The 27717-nt window shown below is 38.1% G+C and overlaps 1 protein-coding gene across 5 annotated transcripts in view; it reads right to left on the bottom strand.

Moving 5' to 3' along the window:
- mctp1.L (multiple C2 domains, transmembrane 1 L homeolog) overlaps positions 1-27717 on the bottom strand; it is a 373027-nt gene that overhangs the window by 33155 nt on the left and 312155 nt on the right. For all 5 annotated transcript variants that reach the window (XM_041568472.1, XM_041568473.1, XM_018264615.2 and 2 more), the window contains one exon: positions 14873-14926. In XM_041568472.1, coding sequence (XP_041424406.1) covers positions 14873-14926 — 54 coding nt within the window. The remainder of the gene's footprint in view (positions 1-14872; positions 14927-27717) is intronic.

Below are 27717 nucleotides of genomic sequence, written 5' to 3'. Positions count from 1 at the left end.
AACCTTACATTTAAAAAAACTGAAGACCAATGGCAAATTGTATTTTCTCAGTGATCAAAGAAAATTAAAGAAAAAAACATAATTTAGATTTTTTTTTAGTTTGTGTTTTCCAAACTCAGATTTTCAGCATTTATCAATTGAAAATCTGAAAAAAATGCAGTGAAAAGATTTAGCAGCTAAAACTTGGTGAGCTACTATATAAGCCAATGGGAGGTATATTTTCAACATTCAAGCCATTTTATCTTTAAACGGTCCAAACTGAATAAACCTCCAAGGGGGTTATGTTAGAAAAGACACCAGGGGCGGATTGGGGCTCCCCTCTGGCCCCCCTGCCACGCCAGCGTGTGCGCGCGCCTCTGCGCCAGCGTGTGCGCCTTCTGTCTGCGCATGTGTGCGGCGCTTGTACACATGCAACGGCACCTTGGTTGTGCGCATGCGCGCGCACACAACTTATTTTTGCCACAACCTCCCATAAAGGAAGTCACGGCATTAAGAGGCAGCTATGGGTACAAACCTGGGCCGGCGGGGCCCACCGGGTTTTTTCCCAGTGTCCCACCGGCCCAGTCCGACACTGAAAGACACTAAGAGGCATATTTATCAAGGGTCGAATTTCAAATTGAAAAAACTTAGAAATTCGAATTTAAAAAGACAATAGAATTTGAATGATACGAATTGAAGGAATAGCACATTTGATTGAATTCGATTCAAAGTTTTTCCCAAAAAAAACTTAGACAAGTCCACCAATTGACTCAAAATAGGTTCTAGGAGGTCCCCCATAGACTAAAACAGCAATTCAGCAGGATTTAGATGGCAAATGGTCGAAATCGAATTTTTAAAGAGACAGTACATGATAAATTTCTTTATTCAAATTTTTTTAAAATTCGAATGAATTTGGATTATTCCCTAGTCGAGGTACACAAAAAAATAGCCTAAAATTCGAATTTTTTTCATTTGAAACCCCTTTTTATGTAACATCGAAAAGACAAATTTCTTTGTAGTTCTACCTCATATATAGATAATAAGAGTGGGAGCTCAACGGGGAGTTAAAAGACCAAACATATGTGACACAGTCATACATTTGAGGTTTCAATTCTGTTGGGTTCTATGTCTGCTTCCAACCTTGTCTCAGGGGATACAAGAGACCCCATGGCAGGTAATGTATAGGATGTCTTGGTGTTTTTATTCTTTTAATTGTATTTACTTTTTTTGTACTGTACATCTTTACAGTATATCTTATTTGTAACATGTTATTGTACAGGTAGGGGATACGTTATCCAGAAACCCATTATCCAGAAAGCTCCAAAGTGTGGAAAGGCCGTCTCTAATAGACTCCATTTTATCCAAATAATCCCATACCTGTACACAGGGCCGCCATCAGGGGGGGACAGGGGGGACAAGCGTACCGGGCCCGGGCATGAAGGGGGGCCCGGCAGCGCTGCATTTTTTTGAAGATCCGGGCCCCCCTTACGAGCGCCCGAGCCGTACGTCTTGCCTCTTCAGTGCCGAATGCGGAAGTGCCGAAAAGCCGAAGCCGATGCGACGAAAAGACCCGAAGTCACGGAAAAAGCCGAAGTCCCGAAGTCACGAAGCGCCGAAAAGACCCGAAGTCACGGAAAAAGCCGAAGTCCCGAAGTCACGAAGCGCCGAAAAGACCCGAAGTCACGAAAACAGCCGAAGCCGAAGTCCTGAAGCAGCGCAAAGACCCGAAGTCACGAAAACAGCCGAAATTGAAGTCCTGAAGCGGTGAAAAGACCCGAAGTCACGAAAGGAGGCGAAGTTGAAGTACTGAAGCCATGAGTTCAATTCTACTGAACACCAGTTTGTGTTTTTTTTTTTTTTAATCCCCTGGCCACCAATGTATTATTTTAATATTCTATAGGCCCCTGCCACCAATCTTTTTTTTAAAACTTTTGTTTTTGGGGCCCCAATTTTTTTTTTAACTCGTAAGGGGCCCCTTGCCACCATTGTTTTTTTTGGGTTTTTTTTTTTAAAAAAAAAATTAATTTTCTTTTTCGTGGCCCCAAATTTTTTTAACTTGTAAGGGGGCCCCTGCCACCAGTTTTTTTTTTTTTCAAAAAAAAATTATTTTTTTTTAAAAAAATTTTTGGGGCCCCAATTTGTTTTTAACTTGTAAGGGGGCCCCTGCCACCATTTTTTTTTTTCAAAAAATTTTTTTTTTCAAAAAAATTTTTTTTTGGGGCCCCAATTTGTTTTTAACTTATAAGGGGGCCCCTGCCGCCAATGTTTTTTTTTTTTTCAAAAAAAAATTTATTTTTTTTCAAATTTTTTTTTGGGGCCCCAATTTGTTTTTAACTTAGAAGGGGGCCCCTGCCACCAATGTTTGTTTATTTTTTAGTTTTTTTTACATTTTTTTTGTTGGGGCCCCAAGTTTTTTTTAACAGGGGGCCCCTGCCACCAATGTTTTTTAAAAAAAAAAAATTTTAATTTTTTTTTTTTTGGGGCCCCAATTTTTTTTATAAGGGGGCCCTGACCATCAATAGCTTTTTACAACTTGTGTGGGGGGGGGGTTACTTTTTTAGCGCTGATGTCTGTGTGGTCTTTTAACTGCGATGTGGGCGGGATATGGGGCGGAGCTTGGTCGTCAGTGTGGGCGGGGCCCAGGGGGCCCCAAAAATTTTGTTGTACGGGGCCCCGTGATTTCTAATGGCGGCCCTGCCTGTACATAAAACACTGTGCCATAGTATTGTATAGTCTAGTCTTTGCACTTTAAGAACCTGTTACTTCTGGTTAAACATAATCAATCCATTGTGCGCCAGTTTATCCTTTGTAACTAATTTAGCCTTAAAAACAAACAAAATGTAGTGATTGTGTGAAATATTGATGTGTGGAGTAGCAGTCTCTTTTCCATCCTTTCCTCTATGAAGAAGAACCCCAACAAAAACTGCCCAGTGCTGATAATGATTGTTCTTGTAGTTGTATATATTGCTTATGATTATTTTATTATTATACAATAGTTTTACAAACTAACAATGCTAGTCATCTAGCACAGGGATATGGACCTCAGACAGCTCAAGAACTCCACTGACCTCTTTAGACAACTTCTTCTTATAATCAATCAATCACATCATACGCTACAAACAGTTCTAGAAATTTAGTACAAGTAAGAAAATAGCTTATTTGAAGAATTCTTCAAGGAGAATGCGGAACATTTCCTCGTCTTTTATATTCACTAGTTAAACAAACATTCTGTACCTTTGTATTATTTAATGCTCAATTCAATTACTGATTTTTGCTTCCAATGATATTTTTTTGGAAAAGTTCCCCAGAAAATCATAGTGATGAAGGTAAAAGTACTCTGGACTCAAGGCTCAAGCTGCCAAATGTCTTTGGTTATGTCTCCTGTAAAGTAATGTGCTTTCTTTATTCCTCTTATACTGAAATTGAACTGGCTTTTTTGTGATTTTTGTGTCTTTCTGCCTTTCTCCAACCTGAAGTCAAACTGACTTTCACTCCCGAGTTTAGTTTTTTTTCTAATGTAAATAAGAATTTATCTTATATTTTGGTCTCTGTTTCAATCCACTGCCAGATTGCTGGGGTACATTTGTGTATAGTGCCTAGTCTGCAAAGCATACATCGTTTTTGAGGACTAATAATTCACTCCCTCAGGTGGTGTGTTCCATTAGCAACATGGAATACATTGTTGGATTGGAAGGCTGACCAATCTTTGCTGATCGGTTTCTAACAGATTCCCCTCTAAATTACACAAGATGATTCATTTCTGCACACAGACAGAAGCACTGAGTTCACATGTAGCAAGTGTGCTTTTATCTGCCCTTACTAGGCAGCCATCTTCATATGAACATTGGTTTTTGCTCTGTCGTGGATGGAACATTTGTGGTACTACCACATAAGCAACATGATATCAACTTGTCCAAAAGCTACATTACATAAAAATAGTCAAATATATACAGAAAGTTTCACTGAGCTTGTTTTGGACACTGGGTTATATTATATAAGAAAGTGGTTATATAATACACAACAGATTCTGTACAAAATTTAATTCTAAATATGAAAAAGACAACATCGTCCTTCCAATCAGAATACTGAAATGGAGAATTAAAATGTAACTTTCATTTGATGTTCCTTTAATTCCCCGTTAGTAGTCTCTTATATTTTGTTTGAAGTTACTGTTTACATTGAATATTGCTTATCTCACCTAGAACTTTCCTTTCTGTATTTCAGTGATCAAAAATTAAGTCTAGGCAGATTTAAAGGGGACTAGTCACCCAAAATAAAATATTCAAAATCCTATTTTATCACATTAGTCAAGCAAAATGAACTTCAATTAAATTATATAAATTATTTAAATCTTGCTTCCTTCAGTCTGGGAATTCATAATTATAGCAAGCAGGCAGGAGCCATTTTGTGGACACTGTTATTAAGGCAAGCTTTACCTCATCTCAGAATCTTTTTTGAGCACCAGAACAGGGGACCTGATGTCCATCCCCATGCCCTGGCTACACAATTAAATGGTAAAGTGAATGGGGGAATATGTGGAGAGCAGTGACATCTAGGAAGTGCTGAATGGAAAGTGAAAGTAATTGTCTGCCCCGCCTCTATGCCTAAGGCATAGAGGAGTAGCCCACAATATTTGATTGACAGCTGAGATTTTTAAATGAGCTTACAACAGCTATGGATGCTTTAATAAAACATTGGATTTCAAGTTTAATTTTTTTTACAGCTTTTTGTGTCGGGGTGACAGGTCCACTTTAACAATCTCACAGTACTACAACTGATCAATCCATGGCTTCAGTATCGACCCTTACCCTTCAAATACTGTATTTTACTAATATCCACATCATTTGTTATTATGGCCAGAAACCAGGAAGCTTTCCCTCCTTAATTGATCCCTTTAATCCCTTTGCTGCACAGCTGCACCTCACTGTTGCAACATGTTTGTGAACCCTTGCAGCTAAATTTCAACTATTTCCTAGGTGTTTCAGGCAAGAGAAGGAACCTGATAGAATTCAGTACATCTGATCTCAGTTACGTTGTATTTGGTGCAGGTATTGGTTTCCTTACCAGACTTAAGGTATGGAGATCCAAATTATGGAAAACTCCAGGTCCTACGCATTTTGGTTAATAGATCCTATAACATGTACTTTTAATTATCTCCACATATTAACAGTACAGCATCAACCACCCTCTTCCACAGCCACAGGATCAGGTTCAATTTAATTTATCCTACACTCATGCCCCTTGGGGCGTGAGTAGGCCCAAACAGCCCATGGACAAGAGAACCACTGCTAATCCTACATTAAGGGGCAGATTTATTTAAAGTTTAGCGCTTTATACATAAAAACTCTCCCAAGTTCTATTAATTCCTATGGGATTTTTAGAAGCGTAATTTATCAAATGTTGAGTTCTATTTTTTACCCACTTCTAAATATGCTTCTAAAAATCCCATAGGAATGAATAGAACTTGATGAGTTGTTATGTATTAACTCTAAACTCACATTTTAATAAAACTGCCCCTAAAAGTAATCCTTTACCAGTTAGAATTCATAAAATGTAGCAAGAACCCACTCCAAGGTGAGAGCACAGAAATAAGTTACAAATGAAATAAGTGACACTTGTTCTTTAGCAATGATTCACGAAAAGGTCACTTAACTTTTACTTTCAAAATAAACTAATGCAGACAGAACATTCATAAAATAAAAACATCAAAATAAAATTCACAATAACAATTACTTCAGCGGCATGATTATAGATAAAATATTTGGTCACACGACTGCCCTCCTGTTCATAAGCCTGGGCATGGACAATAAGGACTAGGCTTGGGTGAATTTGACCCATTTAGCTTCGCCAAAATGTTGCGACGCGTCAACGTTTTTTTTTAACACCCATAGACTTTTGCCGTCATCTAATTTTTGGCGAATCGAAATAGGTCTAATTTGCCCAAGCCTAGTCCTTATTGTCCATGCCCACCTGACATGAAAGAAACATGGTTAATAATGTGAGTCAGGTACATTAAAGAGTAACTAGCAGCACCTTCTGACATCCAATAATAATAAAAAAAGACAACCCTTCCATAGCCCTGTTAAATATATCATTGGTGGTGAAGTAGTTCAGAATAATGTCCTGCACCTTGCCACATGCACATGGGAAAAGACCCCTATAACTGGCAACAAGGCATGTGTCGGGCCTCTGATTGGTCGTTCACTTCTCTCCTACAGTACAGTAGTAGATATGAGTGTCAAACTAAAATTTTATAGGGTACTAGGGAGATAGTAATCTGTTATTATAAAGCTAATTTAATCTCATTATTGCACCTGGAATATGGTGGATTTGCTTTTATGCTGCCCCTGTTGCCACTTTTTCTTCCAACGCTCTACAAGCTTTCTCCCTTTTTTATCCTCCCCGCTATCTTTTAAACCTGTGAAGTTCCAAATCATTTTCAAGTTATTACTTGAACTATGAGAAAGGGAGGGCATCACCTGCAATATGCATCTACTGTAATACACCGATCTGTAAAAACTCTTGCTCCCGCTCCTAATGCAAGCTTTATGAAAGCCTTTTATCAATGTGTCTATGCAATGACAGCCTGTTATTTCTTAAAAAAACAAAAACAACAAATTACAGCCATTGCCCCATCTTACGTTTTTAGCATGCATTACAAGGCTATAATAATCTTTTCATTAAATGCAAAAAAATTGGAACACTTAGCAAGGTCTTGCTTAGAAGTTTTGTAACTATATAATAGGCAAAGCCAAGGGGGGGTGGGGAAGTTATATTCCTTCACACATCAAAGATCACTTCTGGAAATATGCCCATAAGGATCTCATCAATAGCCACCAACCTGCCTTCTCCTTGTGAAAAAGTGACTAATATCTGCACTAGCTTTTAAGAAAGACACTTTTTATAATCACCCAACAATCTGCTAAGTTAAAACATATGGGCTGGCTTATGCAAAGCCTACCAGGGGTCTTTGCAGAATATAAAACAGGTGCTGTAGCTTTGTGGCATGTAACACGGCACTTAGCCTCACGTACAAAGGTTACAGGACTAATAGCTGCCTTGTGGTAATCAGAGGAAGCACAGACACTGGCCAGGGCACAACATCTGGGACAAATTTGCATACCTGCAGCATATGTTTCAAGTTCAATTAAAGAGAGGCTTTGGCACATCTATTAACTTTATTTTACTTTCATCCCATACAACAATCCTCTGACCTCATTGTACTATTATTCCAGAGAAGTAAATGACAGAGTAATAACATTAATATGTTGTAAAGAGGATAGGAATTTTGCACACTGTTCTATTTCAGGGAAGCAGATATCCCAGAAACCAATATGGAATCAAATAAGACCATTTGCAAAATGCTTACCAATATCGTTGTCTACATCATATTCAATGTCATTATTAAGGGGTACATAGCCTTTAAGCTTTCTCAAACACATCACATTCCAAACATTTTTAGATTGTGTGAAATATAATTGTGATATATAGATATCTATTTAAGGAAAAAAACCTTATTGTGGCTTCCAGTCTCACATCTGCCATTTATGGTTATACTCCAGGTTATCCAGCATATACTATAGGCTCCTACCTGCCAGTCACACCTCATTGGCTAAGCCTGACAAGGGGGCTGATTTATCAGTGTTTGAATTCCAATGTTTAATTCAGTTTTTTGCGCTGAAACTCATGAATTTGAATGTTCAATATTTATTAAGTTAAAAAAAATTTGAAAAACTTTCATGTACAACTATGTGTAGAAGTCAATAGGAGTTGCCCTATGGCAAAATGTTTATGATTTTTTTTCAATGCAAGTTTTTGGAATTTTCAAAGAGTTTTGAGACCCATTGAAAAGAGTAGAATACAAAATTTGACGCATTTGAGTTTTTTTTTCATGGTTTTATTCGATCGAGTTTTTCAGATTGAAATGTTTTAATAAATAAGCAAACATTCGAGTTTGGTAACATTTCAACTTAATTTGGATTTTAAAGAAAACGTTAAAATTCACAAAATCCGATTTTGCGGATTAGGACTCAGAGTTAAAAAAAAAAATCATAAGGCTGACCTTTTCGATGAATTTTACATTTATTACTAGAGATGGATGCTTATTATTTCTTACCACTTATATGTGCAGCCTTACTTCATATAAAACTTGATGAATCTAATAGGGTTGCACAGAGCCACAACATTCCGTTGAGATTCATCATCCAATCTGTTGACTTCCAACTGAGAACTGCCAAGTTCACTGGGGAGCATTATGTTTCCATCCTTATTCAAGTGTAAGTGTGCAGAGAAGATTGTTAAGGGGATAACAAATCACAGTGAGTTTTTTGACATTTCTAATGCTTTCTGCCAGAGAGTGAGTTCTTGCTGTGTTATGTAACTATACATCTCTACTAGAAGCAAAGGTCGAGGTTATAAATTAAGAGAGGCTTTTTTCCCCTCATCCCTTAAAAGCTATCATTCCTTTAATACAACATAATTCTGCAGCAGGCTATTGGATGTTAAGTGTTTGGCACTCCCATGATGCCAGAGCATGTGCTTCTGTCCGTTTGGTTGTTTATAAACATATTAATAGCGGTACCAAGAAGATGATTGTAAGTGATTGTAACCTTTTCTGAATTTGGGAAAATACTGTAATGGAAGCAGTTTCATTAATTAAATATCTATTTAATATATGACTAAGCTTGAAACGTATTCAGAATGCTTGGGACCTGGGCTTTTTTTCAGATAAGGGTTCTTTCGATTACTTTGATCTCTGTACTTTGTCTACTAAAAAATCATTTAAATATCAAATAATATGGATTAATTATATCTACGTTAGAAGGGGCCCGGCACAGATAACATCTCCTGCCTGCAACCCCCCTCACCTGCTGCATGCTCACGCAGCTAGCACAACAATTTAAATAAGAAGAGCTTCGGGCACTAGCTTTCTCTATAGTTAAAAGGTACTGTTTTATATTACAGAAAAAAAGGAAATATTTTTTTAAAATGTGCAATTATTTAATTAAAATGGAATCCATCCTGTATCTCTCTAGAGAATGGGCTTCATGATAATGGATCTTACATCTGTATTAATATCACTGATTTCTATTTAGATGGATTTAGCCATTGCTTTTGGAAACAATTGTTTCGGTGAAGGGATGCACCGAATCCAGGATTCTGTTCGGGATTCAGCCACGATTTGACCTTTTCCAGCAGGATCTGAATTTGTGCCTGGCCGAACTGAATCCTAATTTGTATATGTAAATTAGGGGTGGGAAGGGAAGTCGTGTGACTTTTTGTCACAAAACAAGGAAGTAAAACATTTTTTCCCACTTTTTCCTTTCCCACACCCAATTTACATATGCAAAGTAGGATTCAGATTCGGTTTGGTATTTGGCCAAATCTTTCACAAAGGATTTCGGTATGTGGCTGAATCCCAAATGGTGGATTTGGTGCATCCCTTTTTAGGTGGAAAACACCTATACTATCAGGTACGTATGGTAATACAAGGTCTATTTGCTTGTTTTGTTCTTGTAGGATGAAACTAACCCATAGCTATTCTTTGTTTCAAGAACATTGTTTGAGATCATGACATAGCAAGTTCTACTTTTCTTTGAGGGTTTCACTTTAGCATGACTAGAGTGTGGCATTATATATTATACCCTTAATGTGCCATACAAAGGCATTAATTCATACACAGTACCGCACGTTCATCAGCCCTCACATAGTGTTTGAGGACAACAGCCTTTAGAAAACCTCGACATGTCTACCAGGTGGCTGCAAGAGGCAGTGCTTCACCTCCATTTATTAAGACACTCATCCATCAAGCATTGCAATAATACAGGAGAAAAAAGGGGCTTGGACAATATTTGAAATGAAACAGAACATCTGCTCATGATAGAAATTCAGAGACAATAAATCAAATACTGATTTCAGCTACAATAACACCCACAGAGTTGAAGTCTGTGCAAGAAAGGGCCTTTGACTGTCAACATCTAAGCAAAGCTAGTAAACATGTGGATTCCACATGCCACAGTATGTTGATGAATCAATTTGCCATAGATGCAGAACAGACGTGACTTTCTATTCATCATTTTAAAAATAAGCTATTAAAGTGACTGAAACATTAAAGGGAGTGTAAACCCACAAATAGCAATTTGCCCAATGAAAAACATTGTAGGTCTAAGCAATTTGCCAATATACACTAATTTTCGTAGTGTTTAAGTTATTTGTAAATGTTATTACTGTTGAAACCATTATCTGTCTCATGTCTATGAAGATTCTCATTTATTCAGACCATACTATACAGTAGCTAGTAGAATTAAGTTAAAGGCAACTGGACTTTTTAGAGTTTTCTTGAAACGTTTCACCACTCATCCGAGTGGCTTCTTCAGTTCAACTGAAGTGTTAGGGAATTCCCCGGCAATAGAACCATTGTGATTGGACATCTGTGACTTTACTGCCCTCAAAGGTTTGCCTGGGAATTACCTACCACTTCAGTTGAACTGAGGAAGCCTCTCGGATGAGTGGTGAAATGTTTTCAAGAAAACTCTAAAAAGTCCAGTTGTCTTTGACTTGTACCTGCGTCGCCGCTTCCTGCTTCTCTCGCTATCCTGCTCCAGTCTCCCTCTCTCTCGCAATCCTGATCCAGTCTCCCTCTCTTGCTATCCTGCTCCAGTCTCCCTCTCTCTCGCTATCCTGCTCCAGTCTCCCTCTCTCTCGCAATCCTGATCCAGTCTCCCTCTCTCTCGCTATCCTGCTCCAGTCTCCCTCTCTCTCGCTATCCTGCTCCAGTCTCCCTCTCTCTCGCAATCCTGCTCCAGTCTCCCTCTCTCTCGCTATCCTGCTCCAGTCTCCCTCTCTCTCGCTATCCTGCTCCAGTCTCCCTCTCTCTCGCTATCCTGCTCCAGTCTCCTCTGCTATCTTGCTATCCAGTTTCCCTCTGCTCCAGTCCTCTCCCGCTATCCTGCTCTCCAGACCTATCCCGCTATCCACTCTAGTCTCCTTCAGCTCTAGTCTCCCTCTGCACTCTATCCCCAGTTTGTTCTCATCCACGCCCGCACCTTCCTGTACCATCCAGTCTGTTCCTGTCCTGAGTCATCGCCCTCTTCATCCAGCCTAGTCCAGCCCTGATCTTCGCCCTCTCCGTCCTGTTCTGCATCTGATCCAGACTGACTCTTTGCCCTCATCAACCTGTTCCTTCCTCCCCTATAAGTGTTCCCTAGGCACATACAGCTCCTGCCTCAAGGACTCACCCTTTCCCTTCAGTCTCTACAGAGCCCCCTACCTAATCCTTGACAGTCATTTAATATAATTGCCTTTAGGGCTGAACTCCACTCTGTTGTCGGATTGTGGAGACAAAACGCAGGCGACAAGTCAGATGTAGTCTCAGGCATCAAAACATAATGGGACTGAGCGAAAAGTTGGCGATAAAAACTACATGTGAACACAGAAAACGGTGTCATCATTGGACAGTCTTTTCGTGTGTAGATTGTACCTGCGACCTTTTGTTCAGTCCCATTATATTTTGACACCTGCGACTACATCCAATTTGTCGTCTGTGTTTTGTCGCTGCCAGACGATCCGACAAAAGAGTGGAGTTCAGCCCTAAAGGCAATTATATTAAACGACTATCCCATTGCCTCCCATTATATCTAATCAGACACAGACATGCCTACTTTATACTTTTAATTGGCAAGCATCATTTTGTCCAATAGTATCTTCACCCATTTATTATTATTATCTAGGTGTAGGAGCTTTCAGGAAACGAAAAAGTTAATCTCAAATAGAAATGTAAGAGAAAGAAAGAGGTATTCCTAAGGGAGTGATTTAGGGAATAAAGGGAGCTTGTGAAGGAGAAAAGCATCCCCCATTCTTTCATGAATATCACCAATTCCCTTTTTCAAAAGTTTAATTGTAACTTCTTTTCTTTTGAAGGTTCCTGTAGCAGCAAAGAGATTTCAGGTATTGTAAAAAAAAAAAAAAGCCGAGGCAGCTTGAGACCTTTATCACTGTGCTCTTGTGTGCAGCAAAGTAGTCCTGCTAGCAGAATCCATTCCTTTTGTGGTACAAGGTCACTCTAATTTCCTCCCTCTGGTTTTCATATTCCCACAAGGACGACCAATCCAAGTGCTATCATATCCTGACACAATGAATTGTGGAAACAAGCCTGTATTTCTCTCTCATTCTCTCTCCCTTTTTTCTGTACCGTGGCTGAACTGAACAGCGGATAAATCCAAAACAATTAACTCTTCCAGTACCCAATAGCTCAACATATACTTGCGGCAGTTTCATGTGGACAAAACTGGATTTATCAGTTAAAACACTGATTTATAACATAATGCTTTGCTTATTTTGTTTAAAAAAAAAAACCTTTACAATGAATATTTTGTAGCTCTTCTCTGTTCTCAGCTGCAGGACAAAGATGTAAAACTTGCTATGTGCCATTAGCTGTGAAAAACCACTTACAGAATCCTAAATTGCAATTAGCTGGTGAGGCTGTACAGGGTTTTATAGGAGGGAAAAGTGGCCAGGGCCCCCAGATTCAGAGGGTGGGAAGGCAAAGATAAAATCCTAAAGGTAATGGCACGTGGGGCAATTTGGAACATCCTGTAGGTTTGTTAACAAGCAACAATGAGCAGTAACCGCATGCATAAAATCAGGTGGTTTCAATTCAGATTTAATGGAGGTGCAGCTGTTTTGTCACCTGATCATGGAGTGACAAGAAAAACGTCAAATCGGGTGAAGACAGACCAGGAGATTAGAAGCCTATGATAAATCTCCTCTAGCCAGGATGGTTAATTTCCTCTGAATGCTCCCCCAGCTTACATGTGAATTGCTGCTCTTGAAACATAAGCAAAGTTGCCCGAAGTTTCCTTGTGGAGAAACTTTGGGCTACTTCGGGATGTATTAGCGTCTCACATGTTAGCCACTGGGAAAGCATTCACACCGTTACCATTCATAAGGGATGAATTCCACGGGCGATTTCGGCGTGATCCAAAAACGCAGGCATGCGACGGAAATAAGGTAAGCAACAGGAATGTCAGATGGTGTTGCATTCTTATGACGCGACACAACTGTCGGATGCAGAAGCTGCACGCTGGGTCTGCATCCGACAGTCGTGTTGCGACAGATGAACAATGCGACTTCATCCGACATTTCCATCTCTATCGGTTGCATGGCTGTGTTTTCACGCAGCGTGTCGGATCGCGACGAAATCGCTTGTGGAGTTCCTCCCTAATGATAACCATTGTTTGATATCTTAAGTATATATAGCTGGAATAAACTTTGTTTTGATATTAAATTAGGGATGCACTGAATCCTGAATTCGGTTAAGGGTTTATCTGAATCCAAGCTATTTTTTATCTCAGATTCTGCAGAATCCAAGAACCTGGCCATACCCAATCTGAACACTATATTACTTTTAAAAATCGGCCCATATAGACGCATCCTTTGTGCACGCATCTGGTATTTCTGCTCTATTGCCAGCTTTCCGGCAGAGAAGAATGGTTTGGATTTGGTTTGGTATTTGCCTGAATCCATACCCCTGGATTCAGCAGAACCCTAAAAATTAGGGTTTGGGGCTTCCATATATCAGACAGCTCACACAGTGCATCACACAGTCCAGTCAGGGACACAGTGGGATCTGGTGCACCAAATGTATAAATAACATTTACTCCATCCTTATATCAGGGATGTCAAATCTGTGAAACTGCCACCCTCAGTATCCCACTGACATCAAAAGGCTGTAATGAGAGAATTCTAGGATTTAAATTTAACAGCAATTGATGAGTTGCCGTTCGGGGATCCCTAAGTTATGTACTCCCACCTTCTCCCAGATGGAGGCCTTCTCTTCCCCACCTTTATTTCCTGAGGCTCGACTTGAACTCATCACCATAATTCTGGAAAGATATGTAAAAAATCAACTCTGCAAAACACACTCACTTTTGATCTTTTGATTTAACAGACCTGCTTGTGTGCCTTGTCCCTGCCAAAGCAGAAGCGGAAAGCACAATACCTAGAGGTTGCGCTGAATCTTATACAACCCGATAGATATGTAGTGATTTTACCACTTTCAATTAAAGTCAAACTCTTTGACATACCAAACACCCTGCTTAAAAAAGGAAGCTGCTCCTAAGAAAAAGAGACAATGCGTAAGGCAGGTGCAATAGAAAAGTCATGAATACCTATTGCCTATTACATGATTATTTTTAAAGGATTCAATTATATTTTCCATTGACAAAGGCCTGGGCCATTCCATTGGGCTGGTGTGTTCTGAAAACCTGTTTTCATGCGAACTTTAGATTTGCAATGATCTGTTGTGAGAGCATCACCCTCTGGAGTTCCGAAGAACTGCAGCAGCACATTGGCTAAATTACTACATACTAAACAATGATAATGTTGATGGCAATTTTAGAAACCATACTGAGCAATGAACTGAATCATAAAGGTTTGGTTTTACAGCAAAAATAATGTGACAATTAGTCTTCAGCGGTGTCTATTACCTCTTAAATGACCATCGTAATAGCCTTTTTACAGCATTTTCTGTTCTAGGTGCAGACCAATTTGTAAGGCACAAGACAGGACACATTTTTGTCCTTCATAAACAGTTGTCACTGTAGCTATCTTGGAAAGAGCTATCAAGATCTAGACAAGCTGAATTATATTTGTTCCTGACAGGAAAAAAAAATATTTGACCCAGCTCTGGACTAAAAAGAAAAGGATTTATAACCCTCTATTCCTTCTTGCCATATACTGCAGCATTGTTAAGATGATGAACAGTCTGCTCAGTTTTCTGGCCTAAAACATTTCATTTTTTTTCCTCTTTTCTCCTTTTAACTGTCTGTAAGAAAACAGTGTCATGCCTAAATTCTGCTACCCCAGGTACCCAAGAGCTCAGAAGGATAATTACCTTGTCATCTTTGTCATCCTCCTCCTCTTCGTCCTCTAACATGTCCTCCACTACCTGCGGACACAAAGAGCGGCAGGTTACTATAGGAATATTGCTTTTCTGCCTTTGTTAGTTCCATAATATTTTGATGGGGAAAAAACTTTATTGCACTGTAACGAGCTCAATATAAAAGCAGCAATTTTAAAGTCAAAGTGGACAGGAAAGGAAAAACCTTATATATTATAAAATATTCTCTAGAACTAATTTTATGTTAGACATTTGGTATGGTAGATCACTAAATGGTGTACAGAAGCAGCCTGCAAGGGATTCTCTTCACCTGAAAGCTAAAATAGTTTTATGCAGAGAAAAATGTATAGAAAATAATGTACAGATATTAGCAGTCGAGTACCATGACAATGGTAGAACTATAATGTGATTTCTATATCCTCACAGGGTAAAGAAGGGGTTCATTATTTTTTATAATAGACAAGTCATGTCATGTTATATGTTATCATGTCATCACTAAGCATCATAATTCAAATCTCCCAATGCACCGATTAGGATGCACTCAAGCCCTGCCACCTTCAAATACACATATATAAAATGCAGGCGTAACTCCTGCAGCGCTCACCCTTTCCCTGAGTGGGTCCGAGTGCAAATGCCCCGGACCTGTCGCTTAAACTTCCACGTTCAATATGCATTCATGATGTACAGGTTACTCACAACTTTGGGTCTCTGGTCGAGGTGCGATGCCCTAAACACGCATCTTAGGGAGACTCTTAGGGCACTGCCTTTAAGTACATGTGGGATCACACGAAACGCGTTAGGATGATTGTTCAGTAAAATGAAGCTGTTTTAAAATTCATCGCTGTCTACTGATCCGTTGAGTGCACGCTGCAAGATTATCGTATTGATCACCAACCATCAAACATAACTGACTACATCACTAAACACTGTTTCTAAGCATTTTGCGGGGTCACGTGTTAAAAAGCAAATATGTTGACATAGGCTATTGCCCTTGGGCAAATGTTCCTTATATTAGTGGAGAAATTTGCAGTTGGTTGTTTTCTGCTGTTTATTGCTATGTGGAGTAACAAGGCTTTACTACTTATAGGCATTCACCCAGCGGCAAAAACTAGCAAACATTCTAGCGGCTGCTTGTTAACATATCTCACTCTATTAGTAGAAACTGGTCACATATTGAGCTGAACCACAGGCAAATTATCATTAACATGAACCCCCTTCTGGTTACAGCAGCTTAAATTTAAGCAAGGAACTCTTATAAAAATTCTTCATCTAGAATCCCATTCAAAGCACATGAAAAGTTGATAGGGCTATGGGAAAATGGTTGTTCCTGTCTAAAAAAAAGTTACTATAAAGCTTCTCAAAGGGATCTAAACCAAAATAAATGAATTGATGTTAATTTAAAATGCTTCTCTGAGAAATTTGGCAGTTTACATTGAACTGTTGAGTGGAATGCCTACTATTAAATGCTAATAATCCTACTAATAAATCCAGTTTAATGTGACCACTAAAAAGAAGAAGACTATCCATAGTTCAGAAAGCCCTTAAAGGGATCCTGGAAAACATGTTTTTTTTCCAAAACACATCAGTTAATAGTGCTACTCCAGGAGAATTCTGCACTGAAATCCATTTCTCAAAAGAGCAAACAGATTTTTTTATATTCAGTTTTGAAATCTGACATGGGGCTAGACATTTTGTCGATTTCGCAGCTGCCCCCAGTCATGTGACTTGTGCCTGCACTTTAGGAGAGAAATGCTTTCTGGCAGGCTGCTGTTTTTCCTTCTCAATGTAACTGAATGTGTCTCAGTGGGACATGGGTTTTTACTATTGAGTGCTGTTCTTAGATCCACCAGGCAGCTGTTATCTTCTGTTAGGGAGCTGCTATCTGGTTACCTTCCCATTGTTCTTTTGTTTGTCTACTGGGGAGAAAAAAGGAGGGGGTGATATCACTCCAACTTGCAGTACAGCAGTAAAGAGTTATTGAAGTTTATCAGAGAACAAGTCACATGACTTGGGGCAGCTGGGAAATTGACAATATGTCTAGCCCCATGTCAGATTTCACAAATGAATATAAAAAAATCTGTTTGCTCGTTTGAGAATTCTGCTGGAGCAGCACTATTAAGTATTTTTTTTCCCATGACAGTATCCCTTTAAATCATAATCTTGAAAGCTTGGAGGAAGCACTAGACTAGTGAGATTTTGTTTGGTAGTTAGTACTAATACCACTAATACCACCTCTCCATTTGCCCAGAAGATGTATTAGAGCTTACAATTTTAAAATCACCAGAAATCCTGTCCCTCTACATGTAGGATTTTTGCCAAAGTCGGTTATTATGTTAGATTTTGTGTGTGCTGGAGTTAGTACAATATATTTGCTAGGCAAATGAGCTCCCCAAAAGATATAGTAGATCTAGCAGATTAGATTAAAATCAGACCTGATTATTTCAGAAACAGTACAGTACAATTTTTAATTGATTATATTTAGTAACTTTAGTATTTAAGTATATTTTTTATATATAGTTTATATAAATTGTTTTATTTTCGTGATTATTCCTCTTTAAGAAAAGCCCTGCTCCAAACCCAACAACTCTTCTCCCCCCCCCACCACTGCCGCTCCCTGTTCAGAAACTCCTGATCCTGATGTGCAGGGGTGGAGCTGGAGGAGGATAAAGAGATATGTGTCTAGGGGCCTGGCACCTCCTCACTGTTGCACCTTAAGGACATGCCTCTTCCGCCTTTCCCTAGTTCCAGCCCTGGATATTATTTTTGGGAACAAGTGCTTCAGTTTCCACTGCAGAAGGGACAATTTCCATGTATACAATACTGGAATTAACTAAAATACAGCTTTTTGTCTCTTTGGAGGGCTAATACAATGGTAATCTGAGCATTTTACAAAAACAGTCAAAAAATATTTTACAACTGTGCTTGATATGTTTGGGTGTTTGGCCAGATAAAAAGAATGATCGTAGTTTTCAACAAACATACAGAAGAACCCCCATGTATAGGTGTAATTGCAAACCTCCCAACATTTGAAAATCAGAAAGAGGGACAAAAAGTTCTGCTGCTTGAGGCAACATTTTGACCATGACTATTTTGTGTCCACACCCCCTAAATACCATGCCCATTTTCTAAAATTTGGTAGGTTATGGAAAGTTTGAACACATTCCTGGGGGTTTTAGGCTAATGTTTTATGTGTTATTACAGTTTTGATAATGAAGGTGAACTGCCCTTTAAGCAGAAAGTCTCATTTCTCCCAAGAGACCTGTTTATCTTATAATTGTATCTTTGCTTATCTTAAATAGTTACAAATGTATCTAGGTGCAGGTGCTAAATATTCTGGGCATTTCAGTAACAATCTGTGGGCTAAGCTGTCAAAATTGGGCCTGTCCTGCAAAAAACAGGACAGTTGGGAGCTACGGTGATTGTATCTCTGTAATGAATGTAGTTTTGTACATTTTGAGCATATTGTAACTTAATTGCAGTAACTTATCTAAACTCGTTTTTATTGAATTCACCCTGGATAATATTTGTAAAATGCATTCTTGATAAAATAGATTTATACTAGATGACTAATCTTATAATAGATGATGAATCTAAATACAAACAGACACCATAACTACTTAATTACTCTAATAATTTTTCTGGGGTTCATAATATTAAACATTGTAAATTATGCAGAGTTTTTTAAAATACCCATGAAAAAAAGTTTTGGATCCAGCCTGGTTAGAAAAGAGCAGAAAAATGCTGGTTAGTTTCTCCAATAAATACATGGTTGGAATTAAATTGAGAAGAAAAAAAGCAATTTAAACAAAGTGAAGAAAAGAAATATAACTTTGATTTTGACAACACTTTGGTCACAAAATTGCAGTAATTGCAATTGAAGCCAAAATGTGTCCCCATTTATTTTGTCTATTTTGATTTGTTCCATCCAAATGCCTTTAATAGGCTACTGCTTTTGGCTTTCAGTGCTTGCGAAGAGGCTGGCAGGGTCTTTAGAGTCTTTCAAATACTCATCCAGAGAGCTTTGTAGGTCCTGACCTGCAGGATAAATGCACTAGCTCACCTCTGTATGATATAGTGTTTATAAAGGATACATGCTGCACATTATAATGTAGTCTGCCTCCTGTCCATCTTTACGGAGGTGAAAAGGCCATTTAAATCACCTTTCCAGACCTTTAGGGATAAAAAATGTGGTGATTTCTATGAAGGTAGTAAATTATATGGCAGACAGAGATGATCTTGTTGTTTTCCAATATAAAAAAATACTAGATTAAGTTATTTTTGTCACTGGAACATGGTGCTTTTAGTAAATGTTTTCATTTATCATGAAATTCAGAGGCAAAGGGTCAATGGAAGGGTAAAATGACTCCATAAAGAAAGGGAATTACCAGGCTGACCGTCCGTTTCCATATAGTTAAGGAATGGCACACATCTTTCATCCAAAATAACATGAAGCATGCTGGGAATTACAACTTAAACTGGAACTTGGGCTAAAGTCAATATTTCTATATAGTTTATAAAATGTATGAAAAATAATTAGGGGCAATAGAGAAGTAAGTCAAGGAAACTAAAAGAATTTCAGAGGTAAGAAGTAGTGGAACCATTAGGGCTATATTTATGAAAGGTGTGAAGCTGTCAAGCTGTCTGTTATTAGAAATACTATAGAGTCCACTTTATCCTCATTTCATCAGAGAAGAAAGGTGAGGTCGAGTGAATATTAACATATAGGGCCGTAGTGACTGAAGAAAGCAGCAAAATACTATAAATACTTTGCAAGCAGTACTAGCAATAGTTTCAGTACTGGTTCTCTTTATGATTTCACCTGTTGTGTTAAATAACTTCAAAAAGAAAATACTTTTGCTACAATGACAACAACTATTTATAAAAGTGATCACCTTTTGTCCGGCAAATTTTTGTTTTAATTTCTTTGCAGCAAAAAAAAAAAAAAATCAAGATCATATTCTGCGTCTGATTTAATATGCCAGGGATTCATGAAACAGCACCATATAATGACACAGCGTGAAGCAATACTTCACACAATAGAACATTTTTATCCTTTGATTAATATATCTTAAATATTTCTTTTTATTTGGAACAGATGGTGAAATGTGAAAACTTGCTGGGTTGGTGGGGTCTAATGCCCCCCAAACTCAGCAGATGTACACAACTGGTAGTGAAGTAAAAGTGACATTAATTATACTGGATTGAGTTTTCCACAGTTAAACTTCTCAGGAATGTGTAAATCTGGAGGTTCAATACAATGGGGGTAAAACGCACAAATTTATATATAAATATAAATATATATATATATATATATATATATATATATATATATATATATATATATATATATATATATACATATACATTGATTTTAAACCATTGATTTGAGAACAAGATAGGTGGCAACCCTATGGCAGACACTCCCAGAAGAAGTACAGGAAAACCTCAATTTCACATTTGGGGGCAGATTTATCAAGGGTTGAATTTCAAAGTAAAAAATACTTGGAAATTCGACTTGAAATACTTCAAATTCGAATATCAAATTCAAACTTTTTTCATCAAATTTGGGTATTCTGCGGTCTAAGTAAAATCGTTTGATTGAACGATTAAATTCTTCGAGTCGAATGATTCGAACGATTTTATCGTACGATTGAACGATTTTACTTCGACTTCAAAAAACGTAGAAAAATGCTGTAGAAGGTCCCCATTGGCTAACATAGCACTTCGGCAGGTTTAATTTGGCAAAGTATTTAAGTCAAAGTTTTTTTAAAGCGACAGTACTTTATCGAATGGTCGAATATTCCAACTATTTTACTTCGAATCGAATGCGAAGTAAATTTGATGTTGTAGTATCCTATTCGATGGTCGAAGTATCCAAAAAGTTACTTTGAATTTCGAATTTTTTTTCTTCGAAAATTCCCTCGAATCTTCTTCAACCCTCAATAAATCTGCCCCTTGCTGTTCTTAAAGGGATACTGTCATCGGAAAACATGTTTTTTTTTCAAAACGCATCAGTTAATAGTGTAAATCCATTTCTCAAAAGAACAAACAAATTTCTTTATAATCAATTTTGAAATCTGACATGGGGCTAGACATTTTGTCAATTTCCCAGCTGCCCCTGGTCATGTGACTTGTGCCTGCACTTTAGGAGAGAAATGCTTTCTGGCAGGCTGCTGTTTTTCCTTCTCAATGTAACTGAATGTGTCTCAGTGGGACATGGGTTTTTACTATTGAGTGTTGTTCTTATATCTACCAGGCAGCTGTTATCTTGTGTTAGGGAGCTGTTATCTGGTTACCTTCCCATTGTTCTTTTGTTTGGCTGCTGGGGTGAAAAGGGAGGGGGGGATATCACTCCATCTTGCAGTACAGCAGTAAAGAGTGATTGACGTTTATCAGAGCACAAGTCACATGACTTAGGGCAGCTGGGAAATTGCTCTTTTGAGAAATGGATTTCATTGCAGAATTCTGCTGGAGCAGCACTATTAACTGATGCGTTTTGGAAAAAAAAAATTTCCCATGACAGTATCCTTTTAAGTCTTAACCATTTTTAAACTTTTTTTTCTGGTCCGCCAATTTTTACACCATTTTTTCTGCTCCCCTGAAAAAAGTATAATTGGGATCTACTGTTTATTCAACTCAAAGTATTCATTTAGAAACAGGTAAAAGTAGAAAAACAGTGGAAGTCAAATTTAAATACTTGTGTCCTGAAAAACTACTTTTCCTACTCAAAACATTTAAGTTGTTCCATCTTCTTACACACCATGCAGAGCTGCCCTATAAAACCACCTCACTGGCTCAGGCCGGAACTGTGAATAACAAATTCAGTTATCTTTCCGGAAACTTATCTTTTCAGGCTGTATACCAAATTATTATTTTAAGAAAGCAAATTGGCTTAGGAGTTTTTTTTTTTACTTTAAATTATGTTTTTATACAGATATGGATGGAATCAAGTGGTATTAATCAAACAAAGGAAGGGCACTGGGGAAATCAGACAGATTTAATGCAAGCATTTAAAAGTGACATGACCTTCTGTAATGTCACTTGTCACAGCCTCATATGCCACATAATGGAAGAAGGTCTTGAAAGAAACCGATGCTTGTTTCTGTTCCCTGAATGTAAAACTAATACAGATGACATTTTAAAAGAAATACAAAGACTGCACAGATATTATATGTCATCTCTTTTACTGCCAAAAGGAAAAGTATTTAAGGAGAGAGTGTCCCCTTTATTTCTTCCATATACACAGCCAGTCCTTTAATTTATATTTTAAGTATTACATAAAATGAGTATACTACATGGAATGCTAATACTGGTAAAATAGTATGCACATAAACTGTAACATTGAATGAAGGTACTGTAAGGAAAACCCTTGATTAATACCTAAAATATATTCTTATTAGGGATTCACTGAATCCAGCCTTCCATTCAGTATTCAGCCTTTTTCAGCAGAATTCGGATTTGGCCAAATCCTCGTGCCTGGAATTACCGAATTCTTAAAATCATGTGACTGTTTTTCACAAAACAAGGAAGTAAAAACAATTTTAACCGCACTGTACACACCGTTCCCTTATTCCCTTTCCGACCCTGATTTTCATATGCAAATTAGGATCCAGATTTAGTTTGGTATACAGCCGAATCTTTCACAAAGAATTCTGGTGGTTTGTCCAAATCCCAAAATAGTTGATTCGTTGCATCCCTAATCCTTATGAATGATGCATAGTGATGTCAGTTATATTATAATCATTGCATAGTGATCTCCCTACTCACTACAAAAGTGTATTATAAAGAATTGTGTACCCTAAATTTCAAGATAAAGGGCTATTAGAATCACCAAAGCAGGCATACGGGAAGCATCTAACGTGTATTAAGATTATACCGTAAAACAAGTATGTCCACTTTGAAGTCCACCGGCCAATGTTGAAATCGCTTTTGTGTGACTAGAGATTAAACCACAGGACAACTACAGGTAACTGCATTTTTACATTTTGCTTATTGTGTATGCAATTTAGGATTCAGATTCGGTTTGGGATTTGGACAAATCTTTTGTGTTGATGTTGTATTCGGTGGAATAGTAGGGAATAGGGATGCACCAAATTGTGGATCCTATTAATTACAGTGTAAATGCAGCTGCAAATTAGTGAATTCAAGCAGACAGACAGCTGCACATTTACTTAGCTCGAGTGAAGGAATAGAATAAAAAATACTCAAAGTATTTTTTTGGCTACTTCGACCATCGAATTGGCTACTTCGACCTTCGACTACGACTTCGACACGAACATTTCGAACTAAAAATCGTTCGACTATTCGACCATTCCATGTCGAAGTCTCTTTAAAATAAATCCGACCACCTACTTCGCCACCTAAAACCTACCGAGCATCAATGTTAGACTATGGGGAAGGTCCCCATAGGCTTTCCCAGCTTTTTTTGATCGAAGGAAAATCGTTTGATCGATGAATTAAAATCATTCGATCGAACGATTTTTCCTTCGATCGCACGAACGAAGGAAATGCGGTAAATCCTTCGACTTCGATATTCGATATTGACGGTCGAATATCGAGGGTTAATTAAGCCTCGATATTCGACCCTAAGTAAATGTGCCCCACAATGTTATATCACTAACCTAGTTTTATGCAACTGTTTCCCCCAACTTGGTATGGGAGTGTGGTCAGCAGAAGAGTGTTCTCAAAATATTTCTGTGCCTAAAGTCTTCAATGTGAATTACATGATCCCCAAACGACATAATATTTGCTAAAATATATGATGGACAACCTTATTACAAAGCCCCCAGTCCTCCCATCTGCAACTACCACCCATAATCCCCCAAAACAGAATAATAAACAATTTAACCTCCCCACACAAACACATAGAAAGAAGAAGACTAAAAGGAAGAAGCTACTTCAAACATATTTTTGAGTCAAAAAGATATTTTTATATAACTTTTTTATGTAATCTTGCCTCAAGAGCCAGTGACCAAAGAATCTGTATCCACAGGTGCAAAAAAATATGGAGTGTCTCTATTAAGGGTTGCCACCTTTCCTCCTGACTAACTTCAGGTGGGGAGATGGGGCCTTGATGTAACGGGGCAAGACATGACGTCGGGGGCTGTGCTATGATACGATCGATGATTGGCTCATCCCTGCATTAATCTTAGAGAATCCTGATGGTTTTTCTAATATGGAAAACCAGGCAGGTAATTTTGACCTGTACCGCCCTTCAAAAAAATGGGCTGTCTGGGTCAAAACCGGACAGGTTGCAACCTTACCTCCCCTTTAATGTTACTGTAGACTTCACATGGAAATATACACTGTACATGAATGACTGCTATGAAACTTGTCACTGTATATTCTCGCAGGCACCATTTCTTTTGTAGACATACCCAAGAGAAAAGCATTAGCTTAAAAGTGTGTATAAAGTAGATAATAACAATAATCATAAAATGAATCCCTTAAAGGAAAGTTTACTCTTGTATAGTGCATTTTCCATAGTGCAAAGCAGATGTCATTTTTGGATAGGTTACAAACCCTGCTTGAGTTTCTACCCCTGGTGCTCAACACATTTTAACTCAGTCCTTTTTCTGTAGAGTCATATGGAGTTCATTACAGCCATTCAGACTTTGCATCACTAACATATGTTTGTGTGTCGTTGGATTTACAGCACTTATGTGAATAGATGTCACAGGGATGGACAGAGTATGGATGGACTGAGAAGATGCTGAAAGCTGCTGTAGTTTTCCTGGCAACTCTTTCTATCGGAGTCACATAAAACAGCGTTAGTATTGTGCTGGGCAGCTTTCTGCAGCTGTGCTGAAGTGAAATGTTATGAAGTGGGACATCTGCTTTCTTCTAGGTCAGATGTGGACGTCAGAGAATGTAAGAGCATTTAATAATGCGGTTAAAGCAGCTTAAACCATAAACACTACAACTCCCAACATTCTCAGATAACCATCCAGAATGAAAACTTGATGTACAATTCATCAGTCATGCTGATTCGTGTTTTTGCACCCCGACAATGACCAGTATGGAACCTCAAAATATAATGGCAGGGGTCAGGAGTATAGGGGGCACAGTGAGGCCCTAATTAATTAGAGATTTTAATATGTCTTGGTAAAATAGACCAACATATGAATTTATACATGATTTTGCAATTTTAAATTTGCTGTGGGGCCCAGTAAAATAGGCAGCATTTCTACCATTTGTCCTTGTGAAGTATTACTTCTCCTTTGAGAAGGCAGGCAGATGAGAACATGAGGGCTTGCCAATCTATATAGTTGCGTAATTTGCCCCTTTTCTTTTGTATAAGAATCATAGAGCCAAAGGGCTGGAGGTGCAGATTGCAAGGGAACACTGTACCTAGGGGCCTACTTATCATACTGTATAAGAAATGGCAACAAATTACACCACACATTACCTATAAGACTACTGACACATCACCACACCAAGGGGCACATTTACTTAGCTCGAGTGAAGGATTAGAATGAAAAATACTTCGAATTTCAAAGTAATTTTTTGGCTACTTCGACCATTGAATTGGCTACTTCGACCTTCGACTACGAATGATTCGAACTAAAAAACTATTCGACCATTCGATTGTCGAAGTACTGTCTCTTTAAAAAAAACTTTGTCCACCTACTTCGCCACCTAAATCCTACCGAGCACCAATGTTAGCCTATGGGGAAGGTCCCCAGAGGCTTTTCTAGCAATTTCTGATCGAGGGAAAATCATTCAATCGATGGATTAAAAACCTTCGAATCATTCGATTCAAAGGATTTAATCGTTCGATCGAACAATTTTTTCCTTCAATCAATTGATCGAACGAACTGCGGTAAATCCTTCAACTTCAATATTCGAAGTCGAAGGATTTAACTTCGATGGTCGAATATCGAGAGTTATTTAACCCTCGATATTCGACCCATAGTAAATGTGCCCCCAAGCCAACATGGGCCATTGGCTACTGAGAGATGTAAGTTAACATATTATGCAGGTATGGGACCTGATCCAGAATGTTCTGGACCTGGGATTTTCCAGGTAAGGGGCCTTTCTATAAATTGGATCACCATACTTTGAGTCTTCTAAAAATAATCTAAACAATAAATCCTATAGTGTTGTTTTGCCTTGAAGAAGGATTACTTTTATCTTAGTTCTGTTCTGTTTTATTACTACAGAGAAAGGGGGAATCATGTTCTAAAATGAGTCTATGATACTTGGCCTTCGCATAATTGGAGCCTTCTGGATCCCATACCTGTTCAATGTAAAGTTATGCAATTAGTACATTTACTAAGGCCTTATTCTTATCAAGGGACCCAATTAGAGGTTGACTACTCTGCCCCACTAAAATGTTTTCTGACCAAAAGCCACATTCTCCTGAATGAGAGAATCAGGTCAAGTCATTATTAACCCTTGTCTGCCTCCAGGTCCTCGAGCCTAAAAAAAGGAAGATCGTAAATAAAGCAAGAAAACAACTACTGCTGTATTCACTCTAATAAAGTACAGTCACCTTCCAACGAAGATAAGGAAAGGTGTGACACATTCAGTGCAATATGAAAATAACGATTTGTACCTGCTTTAAAGAAAAAAAAAATGCGTATAGTTCTTTTTTCTATTAGCGACTGAAACATTGCAGATGTGGTTAACACAAACGTTACCATAACCAGGGTACTAGACACAGCAGTAATTAATTTCAAGATATATTTCAAGAAAGATGAAATACAAAAAAAAAAACCACCTTTTATAGAAGAAATGTCCTGACTTTGTCATAGACACTCAATTACCATTTCTTGCATACAGGACACATTTCATCTGCGACTCGGTCAACGTTTTGTAAGGCGCTGATTTCTTTTAATAGGGGATGTGGCTTTGATGTGGACATCTGATGACTGCTGATGAATGGCACGTAATACATGAAACCTGACAAGATCAACGGCCACATTCCTATTAATGGTGCAAGAGGCAGTACTGTAAGGTTTGCAAGTGAAATTTATACTTGACAAGTGAGTGGTGTGTAACCTTTGGACTAATGTCCGCTCAATATTCCCAGTGCTGAACTATTCAAGCTCTACAAGAACAAACTGCCACTATATCATGTTGTGTTATTAGTTTCATATGCTCTAACAATTGAGCTTAGCATTGGCCCAGGCAAGGATCACAAACATTTGCATTGATCTAAACACATTTTATGTCTCTGTTTATAATATTCTGTCACATACAAACTGCACAGACAGAATCACAAAGAAACAAAAAAAGCCTGGCACTTTGTAAATGAATCTCTTTAGTATTCATTAATATCTTAATTACAGGTTTCAGATGGAAGCTGCAGATTTGACATTTCATTACATTTGGAATCTCTGATTTTCTAAATGATCTCACAATAGGGTTGTTTGCCTGAATGTTGCCACAGTCCTTTTATATAGTAATTAGGGACTAAAACAGAATCACCTTTAAGGAAATGTGCTGCCTTTAGTCATCGAAAGCATTAAAAACGGCATGACATTATCAGTTTCGATTCAAGAATCAATCATTTGGCAAATCCTGTATTCAGTTTGTGGGATAAACTAACTTTACAGGGTACGTTCCCATTCTGAATTAAAGCAGGGAATATGGTAAACCCAATTATAAAATATAAAGGCGATTTAGACCCAAATATAACAAAGGCAATTTTAATTCCTAAAACGCCACTTGCATGGAGTCCTGTGTGCCGGTAATTTCTTTATTCTGTTGAATTGGAGGGTGCTGTTCCCTCATACTTTGCACTGGATCAGCTTTCCTCAAGAGGCCAGGGTGGGTTTCCACTTGGACATTAATTTTAATTCCTAGTAACTTTCCCTTTCTAATTTTGATTTTAC

Source organism: Xenopus laevis, chromosome 1L (genome assembly GCF_017654675.1).
Source record: "Xenopus laevis strain J_2021 chromosome 1L, Xenopus_laevis_v10.1, whole genome shotgun sequence".
Taxonomy (NCBI): Eukaryota; Metazoa; Chordata; class Amphibia; order Anura; family Pipidae; genus Xenopus; species Xenopus laevis.
The sequence above is the reverse complement of the archived record's forward strand: the minus strand, read 5'-3'. Positions and strand labels throughout refer to the sequence as shown.